This window comes from Antennarius striatus, chromosome 12, assembly GCF_040054535.1.
Source record: "Antennarius striatus isolate MH-2024 chromosome 12, ASM4005453v1, whole genome shotgun sequence".
Lineage (NCBI taxonomy): Eukaryota > Metazoa > Chordata > Actinopteri > Lophiiformes > Antennariidae > Antennarius > Antennarius striatus.
In genome coordinates, this window is record NC_090787.1 from 11,907,250 (window position 1) to 11,920,028 (window position 12,779).

The 12,779-nt window shown below is 39.9% G+C and overlaps 2 protein-coding genes across 2 annotated transcripts in view; both read left to right on the top strand.

The window, feature by feature from the left end:
* Positions 1–7,361, top strand: part of myo10l3 (myosin X, like 3) — a 45,887-nt gene extending 38,526 nt beyond the window's left edge. Inside the window, exons 27-41 of the mRNA XM_068330230.1 lie at positions 147–390; positions 467–562; positions 762–855; positions 1,167–1,222; positions 1,307–1,449; positions 1,541–1,735; positions 1,838–1,995; positions 2,482–2,605; positions 3,629–3,926; positions 4,011–4,218; positions 4,309–4,445; positions 4,574–4,697; positions 4,784–5,239; positions 5,334–5,525; positions 5,799–7,361. Of these exons, the coding sequence (XP_068186331.1) occupies positions 147–390; positions 467–562; positions 762–855; positions 1,167–1,222; positions 1,307–1,449; positions 1,541–1,735; positions 1,838–1,995; positions 2,482–2,605; positions 3,629–3,926; positions 4,011–4,218; positions 4,309–4,445; positions 4,574–4,697; positions 4,784–5,239; positions 5,334–5,525; positions 5,799–5,903 (2,630 nt within the window). The 3' untranslated portion in view covers positions 5,904–7,361. The remainder of the gene's footprint in view (positions 1–146; positions 391–466; positions 563–761; positions 856–1,166; positions 1,223–1,306; positions 1,450–1,540; positions 1,736–1,837; positions 1,996–2,481; positions 2,606–3,628; positions 3,927–4,010; positions 4,219–4,308; positions 4,446–4,573; positions 4,698–4,783; positions 5,240–5,333; positions 5,526–5,798) is intronic.
* A 986-nt stretch (positions 7,362–8,347) lies between these two features.
* pttg1ipb (PTTG1 interacting protein b) lies at positions 8,348–12,031 on the top strand. Its single transcript, XM_068330231.1, has 7 exons — positions 8,348–8,581; positions 8,837–8,892; positions 8,992–9,100; positions 9,621–9,723; positions 10,512–10,577; positions 10,937–10,983; positions 11,374–12,031. The coding sequence occupies exons 1-7, from the start codon at positions 8,485–8,487 to the stop codon at positions 11,415–11,417; spliced, it is 522 nt and encodes a 173-aa protein (XP_068186332.1). The 5' UTR covers positions 8,348–8,484; the 3' UTR covers positions 11,418–12,031.
* Positions 12,032–12,779: the final 748 nt, after the last annotated feature.

Here is a 12,779-nt window from a genome sequence, read left to right on the forward strand (position 1 = left end):
TGCAGATGAATTATGCACAGCTGAACACTATGTGTGTGGTTTCTTTGTGACATTATTTCACATGTTAGTTATTGTTTTCTTGCACTTTGCTCTCATATTTGCATGTTGGTGTGAGGTGTTTCAAACGTACGTCTTTGTCCTTTCAGGCGGTCTCATGATCCCGTGGCGTCGTCGCTGGTGCGTCTTGAAGGACGAGACCTTCATGTGGTTTAGGGCCAAGCAAGACTCAGTCAAATCAGGTTGGCTTTATAAGAAAGGAGGAGGGATGTCAACTTTGTCACGTCGCAACTGGAAGATGCGATGGTTTGTTCTGAGGGAATCGAAGCTCATGTACTTCGAGAACGACAGCGAAGAGAAACTGAAAGGAACCATAGATGTCCGCACAGCCAAGTAAGAATTTAAAAAAAAAAGCGATTTATTTATTTATTTTTTAGATTTTCTTCATGAAGTCTTGTGTTTTTATTAGGGAGATAGTGGACAATCATGAGAAGGAAAATGCACTAAACATAGTGACTGAGGAGAGGACCTACCACATATATGCTGAGTCTCCTGAGGATGCCAGGTACCATAGATCTATATAGAAAGAATGACTAACTGTGGCTGTTTTATAGGTGGTGTTTTACTTTGTCAGCAGCTCCCTGTTAAAATGATGTGTGGAGAAAAAGTTCCCCCATGTGGTTGCCAGTGGAAGTTCACGGTATAATTTCCAATTATACGTTTGCTGACATTCTACTTTCTGAACTCCCTCTAACCCCATCCAGTTGTTGGTTCAGTGTGCTGAGTCGGGTCCACAGCGCCAGCCCAGAGCAGCTCATGGAGATGCACCATGAACAGGCCAACCCCAAGAATGCAGTGGTTAGTGCTGTTTTACTTCTCTGCTACATGGGCCCCAGCCTCAACTCCATTTTTCAACTGTAATGATGGAGTATGTGAATGAAACTGCTGAAATGAGATGATCCAGAAATGAGTCGTGTCGCAGTTCTAGCTGGAGGAGCAGAGCACACACACTGGTGTAGCATTGCCCTGTGCGATTAACACACATTAAGGGCAATTACTTCCTTTCGATCACAACGAGCTTTTCAGATTGATCAATGGTATCTGAAACCCTCTCACACTTACCGCTTTCTATCACAAAAATGTTTCTCGTCCCTCTTTTCTCTGTCCAGGGCACACTTGATGTTGGTTTGATCGATTCCGTTTGTGCATCAGACAGCCCCGACAGGTGAGGAACAGCCAGTAAACCTAGAGGGTACATTCAAACTATGTTCTACTGTGTTAAACAGCATGTGTGTGTTCTGATCCACAGACCAAACTCGTTTGTGATCATCACTGCTAACCGGGTGATCCACTGCAACACAGACACCCCTGAAGAGATGCACCACTGGATCGGTCTGCTGCAGAAATCCAAGGGTGACTCCAGGGTTGATGGACAGGAGTTCTTAGTCAGAGGTCAGTCATTGGAGTCTGTGAGGATTTTCTTTTTAAAGTTTAACAAACAAAGCAAATGTTTTCTATAAAGTACTTATTGATCCTCTCTCAGGATGGCTACATAAAGAGATGAAGACAGGAGCTAAAAGCACTTCTCTGAAGCTGAAGAAGCGTTGGTTTGTTCTCACCACCAACTCTCTGGATTATTACAAGTCATCGGAGCGCAGCGCCACAAAACTAGGAACTCTGGTTCTCAACAGTCTCTGCTCTGTGGTGCAGCCGGATGAGAAAGTCTTCAAGGACACCGGTCAGTTCAAGATCAACATCGTTCTCAGTCATATTAAATAAACTTCTGCATAATCCTTAACATTTCATTTTGTTTCAATGTCTTTCTGCCTCGCTCACACAGGCTACTGGAATGTAATCATCCACGGACGCAAACACTCGTACCGGCTGTACACCAAACTGCTAAATGAAGCCATGCGCTGGACCAATGCCATACAAGGAGCAATAGACAGCAAAGTTCCCATTGAAACACCAACACAGCAACTCATCAGGGACATCAAGGTATTCACAAACTTCCTGTGTCCTGCCCAGGTTGCTAACCTACTTTTAACTGCGTCTATGCTCAGTGTCATGCTTGGCTATATATATCCCACTAACTGGGTATGTAGTACTTGCTGTATTTCATTAACATATGGCTATTAACATCATTTTAACTCCAATTCTTTTTTTTTTAGTGATGCAACCCTTTGGCAGGGACACACACTTTAGTACAGTGAGGTACTTTAACTCACTTAGTGTGTGCTGTGACCTCTGATTCCTGGCTTTTTCTTCCAAAAACACTGTTTTCAATGTCTTCTGCTCACAATTAGCTGTTGTCTAGCCTCAGTGCAATATTAATGTTGACAAGCATAATTTCTAATCTGTTATTTTTCCCAGTCTGACTTGATTAACTTTCCTTAAACAATTTTAATTTGTGAAAAACTGGCCTTGATTCCTTGATTCATGACTTTGCTGTAAGATCACTGATCCAGTTCTCTACCCCTCCAGGAGAGCAGCCTGAATGTGGAGGCCGTGGAGCAGACATACTGGAGAAACCCCATCCTGAGATATACCCAGCATCCTTTGCACTCCCCTCTTCTACCTCTACCCTATGGAGATGTCAGCATTCACTGTGAGTGTTCCCAAGCTGTTACTATGGCTTCTGTTGATTTGAACTAAGTTTCTAGTGTAGTCCTATTTAGATTTTAAATTTGACCCAAAACATGCTGTCAGAGAAGAGCTAGGCTTCATTACTTTAAACCAATGTCACAGATACAATATTTGAAACTTTTACCTTGATTACGATTCATGAATGAACACTGCCAAAGTTCTCTGATGTTGGTCTGTGCTGCTAGTTTATAACTCATCATGTTGATTTTAGAATAATTGAAAGGAATACACATATACCTTGAATATCCTGCAAACACAATAAGTCATTTTACATAATGCCATGTGAAAAGCAGGAAATAGTAACTTGCAGCTCTCGCAAACAACATGAATCATTTTAAATAATGTTGATGCAAAACCGCCTATAGGAAACAGGAGAGGTTCTTGGACAGGACTCATCCAGAGAATCCATATACTATAAATCCTGTCTTCTCTAGTGGTTTATCTTAGACGTACTATCAATCATCTAATCACTCAGAAAGATATATTATTTAATACATTGAAGTCTTGATCATATGGAAAAGCATAGGTAGGACAAAAAAAAAAATTCCCTCTGTCCCCTAAGAACTTTGCTTTCAGGTGTTTGTTAGCATGAGGATTATAAATACATGACCAAAATGCTCTTAGATTCTATCTCTCTTTATGTTTTTTGTGAATGTATATGTTTATTTAAGATAAAAATCTTACCCGATTTGCTTGGGATCCCGTCAAGGGACCAAATTTGAGAAAAACTGTCTTCATGCATGAAGTTTATGTTTACTTCACTATTATATTCCTGTAAGTTGTGAACTGTCTTGTAATATCGGTTTCATTATATAAAAAGCATATACGCAGGCCTTTCATAAACAATAATACTACATATTGCTGTGTTCAATAGATGATGTGTGACCCATTTCCAGTACGCCCTGTACGAGGAAGAACTTCCAAATAAAAGCATCAGCTTAAAGTGCGTTACCTTGAAAATCCATTGTCTGCCCCTCTCCCCCAGTGCAAAAGGAAAAGGGTTACACCAGCCTGCAGGACGAGGCTGTGAAGATTTTCAACTCGCTGCAGGAGATGGAGGCGGTATCAGACCCTGTACCCATCATACAGGGAATCCTCCAGACCTGTCAGGACTTGAGATCTTTAAGAGATGAAGTTTACTGTCAGCTGATCAAACAAACCAATCACGTCCCACATCCCAACAGTCCTGCCAACCGTGCCCACTGGCATCTCCTAACGTGTATGAGCTGCACCTTCCTGCCCAGCCGAGGCATCCTGCGCTACCTCAGATTTCACCTCAAGAGGTAGATGTCATTTTTGAGAGCAGCAACATTCATAAAACTACTGGGTGGAACTTCATGTTCACTGTCTTCTTGTTTTTTTTTAAGGATTAGGGAGCTATTCCCTGGTACAGAGATCGAAATGTTTGCCCACTTTATTGGCGAGTCTCTGAAGAAGACAAAGACAAGAGAGTTTGTTCCCTCTCAAGAGGAAATCATGGCACTGCTCACCAGACAGGAAATGACCACCACAGTGTACTGCCATGGAGGAGGTTCCTGCAAGATCTCCATCAACTCACACACCACCGCTGGAGAGGTCAGCTGCAGTGATTACTGACATGTTCTTACACCTTAGCAAAAGGAAGGATATTCTGCATACTAACATATGTGTCTTTGTTTTGGGCAGGTGGTGGAGAAGCTAATCAGAGGTCTGGCAATGGAGGACAGCAGGAACATGTTTGCACTCTTTGAACACAACCACAACATTGACAAAGCTGTGGAGAGCAGAGTTCTTGTGGCGGATGTTTTGGCTAAATTTGAAAGGCATGTTGTGCTTCTACAAATGATAAGTTGTTTAAATCAATCCACTGGACTTTTAAAACGTTTCTTGAAGATGTTTCTAATCCAAGAGGCTTCTTCAGTAACTGTCAGTCTTGTGTGTTTCCCACCAGACTGGTTGGCAGTGAAGAAGGTGAAGATGACGGCCAGTGGAAGCTGTATTTCAAACTCTACTGCTTCCTGGATGTGGAGAGCATGCCTAAAGAAGGGGTGGAGTTCGCCTTCATGTTTGAGCAGGTGTGTTTTCCTCACATTACACTTTCTCATCAAGTCCTCCATGATGTGATGCCATTGGTTTTATTGTTGATTTGCTCTTTCTTCAGGCTCATGAGAGTTTGACCCGTGGCCACTTCCCTGCCCGAGAAGAAACCCTGCAGCACCTAGCCGCCCTCCGCCTGCAGTTTCTGTATGGAGACAAAGCACGGGTCACGTGGAGTCTGGAAAGCGTCTACCCCGTGGGCCGACTTCGGACTCGCATCCTTCAGTTTACTAAGGTGGGCGGAGCTTCAGGATGTGGCCAAACCCTAGAGCGCCGGAGGACCAGCTTCCTGGACGGGACTCTCCGAAGAGGGTTGAAAACGGGCTCGATGAAGAAGCAGCGATTGGAGGAGGAGCAGATGCTTGAGATGTGGGTGAAGGAAGAAATGTCTGCCACCAGGGCGAGTGTGGTGGAGAAGTGGTCCCGCCTCAAAGGTCTAGACCAGCACCAGGCCATGCTCAAATACATGACCATCATCAAGGAGTGGCCTGGTTACGGATCCACATTGTTTGATGTCGAGGTAGGTTCACTGAAGGGTCTGTATGTAATGTGAATACATCACACTGCACACATGGGATGATGTTCATCTATTCCTGCATGCTTTACTCCTACAGTGCAAAGAGGGAGGCTTTCCTCACGACCTCTGGCTCAGTGTGAGCGCTGAAAATGTGTCTGTCTACAAAAGAGGCGAGCCTAAGCCTCTGGAGACCTTCCCGTACGAGCACATCATTTTCTTTGGCGCTCCACAGCCCTGTACCTACAAGATCACTGTGGATGAGAGAGAAATGTTCTTTGAAACACCACAGGTACCACCGTTCTCTACAGATATTATAGTTTGTAGGATGTAGGAGTGCAACATGTCATTCTGTTGATATGCCACACGCAGGGGTTCTTTTTTTCCATCAAGGAGCTGCAAATAAGATACAAAAATGATCAACAAAATTATTTAAATATTATCTGATTTGTGTGCATTTGTATTGTATTTGTTTAAAGAACCAAAAAACAGTGTTCATGCATCTGCACATCTTTCCTTTTCCTCACTTCTCTGCTGACAGTACGTTTTGTCTGTGCGTTGCCAGGTTGGAGAAATCACAAAGATCATGAAAGCATACATAAACATGATCGTGAAGAAGCGCTGCAGTGTGAAGTCCGTGTCCAGTTATGGAACTAACTGGATCAGGTGATTGCCTTGACATTGCAGGCAAACATGTAATCAATCAATTCACTCCGATGGAGGAAAAAAAGAAGCCTAGAGAGGAGATGCAGAGAGAGGAGCGTTTGACTGGCAACTCAGACAAACTACGTTCAGAAGGATCCTTTTCTACAGAGACAGAGATATTCAGACATCTGCACCAGTTTAAGCTTTATGGTTGTTTCCAGTGTTGCTTCCCTTCATGCCGCCCACAAGAATGTTGTCATCCCTCATCAGTTACACTGGTCAATTCACACATCTTACTTGAAATGTGCTTCAGGTATATTTTCATAGAATTTTTTTCAGTTTCAGGAAAACCAGATAAACATATGCTCTCTTTTCCCACCAAACCCTGGTTCACAATTTAAAACAGACATTGGTTCAAAAGCTAAATGAGTTTAAGTGTTATTTCTACAGATGTTGCATCCCAATATAATGAATGTTCTCCTGTATGGAGATTCCCTCAGGTTAACACAGACTGTCTCTTGGAGTTTATCTCCTAAATCTTGCCTTATTTTATATTTTATTTCAGCTTTTCTGGGCTATTAGGTTTAGTGCAGAGGAAGATTTTCAGGAACAAAATTTAAATTTTAGTGTTTTGTACCTTGGCCAGTGGTAGTCGATAGCTTTCACTGGTACATTTAAATCTCATAAGTCAAATAAATGCACCAAATAAAGAAACTCAACCATGAACAGAGACTGTATCACTAGAGATGTAATGCTTTAACCACTGCTGTCCAGTATTTTTCCAAAGCAGTTACTAAAAATTAAACCAGGCATGCTTCTACTCCACAAGGAAGCCCAAACCTTTGGTTTGCGCTATTTAATTGTGTTCTGACTTGAGGCCTTTCTGATGTGAGAGACCAGCAGGATGCTGCTTGTTGTGGTTTGACTGTCTAAAGATTGTTTGTATGTTTTCATAGGTTGTGTCAAATGCCATGTGGGGGTGATGTATTTATTTATTGATTTATCATTGATTTGGGAGAAGCTCACTGAACAAGGAGAAGAGTGTGCTGGAGAAGATTTGATGCATTTGTGTTAATATTTTTTATTTGAATATTTCGTGACAGAAAGTTATACCCAACAATAGACAAATTTCAAAATTTTCTTCTTTGATCTTCAGTTTTTTAACGTAAGCATCCTCCATGCTCATTTCCTTGTATTATCTTGCTGGCCTGGGGAGATATCCACTCCTTCACTGTAAATGAACACACAGGAGTCAAGCGTTTGCCAATGAGCTTAATAGTTACCTCACATTGCATCACTGTCTTCCATTGCTCTCCAGTCCCACTCACGTATGCCATCTGGTCAGCTGCCGGCAGCCACACCAGAGACTGATCTTGCCGTCGACAATGACTGTATTTCTGAGATTTCGGATTGTTTCGAAGAAAAAAAAAAAAGTTTTATATCAGACTTTAAAGATGCTTTAATAAATTATTGTATTTCAAAACCTGTTTTTGTATCCTTTGTCTGCCTCATACCCACATCATATACAGGACAAATTTGGTATGTACCATTTATAGAGCAAACAAATCCTGCATCATAAAGAACGATTTGTATCTGAAACACTAAAGCAGGTGTCGGGATATCTACTGCTGGGTTTTGCACTCATCTTAAAAAAGAATTTTGAAATAAAAAGTTGTGCCACTACACCTGCAGATGGCATTAAGGCCAGCCAACGATTCATCTACACACTGACTCAGACATTTCAGTTTATTGAGCATGATTAAACCCAGTTATGTTTTGTAGCATCTATAAAATGGTAGAGCAAAGTATATAGTCATCATTTTTTTGTGTACATGTTGTTTGGTGAAATAAAAAAAAAAGTCTCCATTAGATGTCCTAATTTTATGCTGCACTGATGCAAACATTCCCAGAGGAATGAGAGGGATAGAAAAACTTCTCATTCACTATTATTATTATATTTAGAACTGGCAAAAGTTGAGTAAAATTGATTAAGTCCGATTTTTTTTTTCTTCTATATGACATGTGAGCATGGCTAAAAAGATTTTAAAAAATGTTCAAGAATTTCAAGAAAATGTTCAGTAATTACATCATAGATGGAAAATATTGCGAACAGGAGAAGACACGAGGGGTGGAATGGGTTTCGGTCAGAAGACCCAAATACATTTTGAAACAGATCTAAATCATCAAGTTCCGATTGATGATTTCCAAATAGTTACTTCTAATTTTACCGTTATATTAAAATAAAGAAAAGCTTAAATGAAATAGTTGTTTACGAGTAGATGTTTACTGTTATTTACTGTTTACGAATATGAAATCTACCTTATAAAATAGAATATTCAATTAAATTTTCAATTTCATATTCAATATTAATTAAAAAAAAAATTCCGAATATAATTTATTTCTCCAACTCTTTCCAAAATGTCAAAGAAAAATCAAAGTAGAAGTTTAACGAATCGACGTCACCTTCTTCTCGACAGCCGCTCGCGACCAGCGTCAGGACGCGATGACGTCATCAGCCGTAACCTCGGGGTCCACCCCTGACTTTGTCTGCGCTCACTTTGTTCCGTATTCCATCCACGAATCCCACGGCTTCCGACCGTCTCACAATGTCGGGCGTCAGGGGAGCGTCTACGGCGGCTTTCGTGTTCATCTTCCTCGGCCTTTGTGTGACTGCGGAGGGGCAGACTCCGTCTCCAGCTCCGCGTAGGTGGCGAACTAAAAGTTCAGCGGTTTCTGACTTGTTTTGACCCGTTGGAGTGGAGTCAGGAGGAGGTCACATGACAACAGCAGCGGTCGCTTTTTGAATAATCACGTAAACAAAGATATCGATCTCTCGAGTTGGTTATTATTTGTTGAGTCAACGGGTGTTTGTGTTACTAAAGACAGCAAATAATGCTGTTTTTTTTCTCTGCCCCTAACAGTTTTAGCTCAGTTTCACGCTGTTTTGTTTTGTTGCAGCTCCTTGTGCTTTGAGATCAAACTCCAGTTGTGACGAATGCCTGCAGAATGTGGCAGTAAGTCAAAAATACCCCAGTGTCCAGTCATCTGCATGCAACACATTACTAGAAATACTGAAATAAATAACACTGTTGGTTGTTTGTTTGTTTTCTCAGTGTTTGTGGTGTGAACCAACCAAACTCTGCATCGACTACCCAGTAGGAAAGATTGTGCCCCCCAAAAGTTTGTGTCCCCTGAATGACGCACGGTGGGGGGTATGTTGGGGTAAGACTGAAAAGTGTTGAAGAGTGAAATGTCTGCTAATTTCTATTTCCTAATTGTTGCTGATGTTTAATCATTTCTCAACAAAACTCATGATCCAGTTAGTGATTCTTAGTTTTGGCGTTGCTTCTTTTTATTACTCTTGATTGCTTGAATATTTTTGTTGTTGCAACAATTACTTTGGAGACATAATGTTCCTTCATCATTTATGACTATTTTATGGGTAAAATAATGTAGAATCATTCATCAGATTAGCCATTGATTGAAGTAATTAGTCCAATTCCAGGAGTTTCTTCTTCCTATGGTGTCAACAGAATGATCTTTTAACTTGATTATGAGTTAATGAATCATTTTGTGGCTTATTCTCCACTGAATAACTATATACAGATTTCTAACTGTAAACTGGAACCCACTAGAAGAGCCAGTCCTTGTTTAACAACGTCTGCACAACTGGGTTTATTGTACAATACATGTTTCATCATTAGGTGAATTTCCCTCCTCTGTGTCTGCCTTTGTCTTCCAGTAAACTTCCAGATTTTGATCATCACCATGTCAGTGCTCGCTGTCCTCATTCTCATCGGGATTCTTGTTTGCTGTCTCTGCTGCTGCAAGTGTGAAAGAATCGGGTACGTAGAAAGTCACATGAAGCATTGCCTGTGAAATCTCCTTCAGTGGGGAAGAGGGAGGATGAAAACACAATGGGTTGTTTTTGTGCAAAGCTAGGCTGATACCGACATCACCAAAAGCCTGCCAGTATGTGTGAGCACAGTTTAACTTTACAAATAATACTGCTGCCATCTAACAAGAATTGTTCTAAGCCTTTTTTAAGACTACTGTATTTGGTTTAATAATATTGAATATTTGAAAACCATACAGATTTTGTCATACCAGTTATTTATTTGACTGCTTGATCCAGTGTTTATTGTCATTTCTATTGCAACATAAACATTTACAACAAGGCAGTCAGAGACTGCAACATCCCGCGACACCCCTGAATTCAAAATTTTACCCTGACCTACTTGCATAGATCGAAGATCAAAGCTGGTGCTCTGACCAACTGTCACTGATCAAAGCAGTAGGTTTGATCTATGGTCTTACACTGGCCTTCTCCCTCATCTTTCTATTTTATCTGGTTCCTGAGTGTACAAAAGTTGAAATTTGACCTTGACCTAGCCTTCTCAAGGTCAGGGTCATCATCTCATTTTTATCCCCTTTTGCCACCCGAGTGATATTCTTTTTGTTCCATCTTTCTATCTGCAACGGCTGCGAAGATATTTGATGGACGGACGACCTGACGGTCGAACACACTGACAATTACAATACATCACCGCTTTGAAGCAGGATGTAAAAAAAAGAGACACTACTACACTATTAGTGATATACAATCAAAGAATTAAGCACATTTATATTCCAGGAACAAGAGAGAAGATGCAAAGGCAGAACGGCAAACTCGTATGAGGAAGGCTCGTCAGAAAGAGAGGTTAATATCCAATTTCGTACATATTAGAAATACAAGATAGACAAGTTTCTGTCAGTGAAAGTAGATTAAAACAGTCTCTTATGTTTGTTATCTGTACAAGACAAGAAATTATTGTGTTGAAAGTTTTCTGTGAAGAAAGTAAATTTTCTTAAAGATTATTAAATTAAGATATTTACTCCATCTCAAATAGTGAGTTTTATATAGCTTTTTTTGGGTAATGCTAGGTTTTAGTAGATACCTTCAGCATGTAACAGCAGGACTCTGTTGATCCCTGGATTAACCAGGGTTCAACATTGTAGGCATGAATGCTTCCAGTGTTTTCTGTTGTTAAACAATCCGTCTTTGTTCTTGTTCAACAGGAGAACAGAAATGCAGATGAGACATGATGAAATCAGGCAGAAATATGGTGAGAAACATTTCTTACTTGTGAGACTTAAGTAGGTTGAGAAATGGAAAGTTGTCACTTGAAGGGTACTTTTTTCCAGTAAACTCTGTTTACAGTGAGACAACAAAGATAAAAACACAAAATTTAAACAGGTGGGAGGAAGATAAGCTGGTTACAATGAAAACATTTTGTAATAAAACCAAGAAATAATATGAAAGTCTTGCTAATGAAGAGGGAATAAAACAACAGCAAATCTGATTCAGTAGCTCCATCTAGTGGAGACCTTTTACACACATGTACTGCACATTACACAGATTCTGTCACAGGACATGTGATCACAGAAGAGGAGGATTTTGAACTTGGTTGCATTAATCACCATAACCACCATTTCCCACTTCATTTTCTTTACAGGTTTGGCAAAGAATAATCCATATGCCCGTATGGATGATCATTAAGAAGAGTCTTGGCCATGGTCCTGTACAGAATCCTTACAGATGATCTTACTGATGTTATACATGATATACATGTTACAAATGATAAACTGTGATTTTCTGACAGGATTTGATTGTGTGTTGTCAAGATTCTCTGATATCATTTTCACTGTGTTTCGAACGTGGTCTTTTCACCTTATGTGTCATTTTCAACATGTTTCTCTCTGGCAGATTAATATTTCTTATTTTTGACATCTCATTAAAGTCTTGCCTGTCCATACCAGAAACTAGTTGCAAGTGCAAATCTATCAAAACACATCCACCATAATTTATAAACATTATTATTTTGTTCATAATGTGATGTTGTAATATTTCTAAAACTACAGATAGCTCAGTAATGTGGCTATTATGATTTGCAGTTTAATGTAATACTTTATTTGTCACTTGTACAGTTTTAATGATCATTATTGTCTGCGGTACATTTATGCATTTTACAGGGGTTTTTTTTTTGTTTTTTTTGTGCTATTTTATATGTTAGAAACAATGAGAAGCATAAACTAGATGTGACACGTTTGATTCTTGTGTTGCTGTTGATAAAATATATTGCCAATTTCAAAATTAAATGAATGTGATTGTTATTACCTTTTTTATTTGTCTTATTTGTAAGTCACTTAGCAACCTGACAACTTCACTAATTTCCCGTCCCCTCAAGAAAGTGCAGAAGCAGGAGCAGAATCAAGACTGCCTTTTCAAAGTTTGTTCAGTTATTCTTGCAATGCCTGCAGGAAAACACGTCATACAGGCTGCAAACCTGTAAAATCAACATAAGAACTCCCTCATCCCACACCAGGGAAATTTGTATCATACCAGGTGTCAAACCAGGAAGAATAAAGAAATAAAGACATTGTAGTAACTTATTACCTGTCTATATAGAACATTACACTCCCAAAGTTTATTCATCACAAGGAGAGTGTGAGCCAGAATCCTCACATATTACTTTCCTGTTCTATGGATCCATCTTCCAGTCAGTGGAGGAGGTAAACACCCTCTTTACATTTAAAAATAGGCACATGGATGACAGATCGCTCTGATGTATTGGTCTACTTACACTTCCTGGAAGGAAATTACTTCAGTCAATATATTCCTTAGCATAATCACACACAATTCACTAAAATGAAAGGCGGGCGTGAAAAGTGGAGGTCATTTCAATTTTCACACATCACTAAATGTGTGAATATTTGTTGTTGGTGACATACTATATGATAATACGCATATATCCTCGTATCTTAGACTGCATAACAATCATATTGAATTCACATTATACATACATTAAATATATAATATATGCCAGGAATTGGTTAAATGTCCTGCACTGAGGGAGTCACA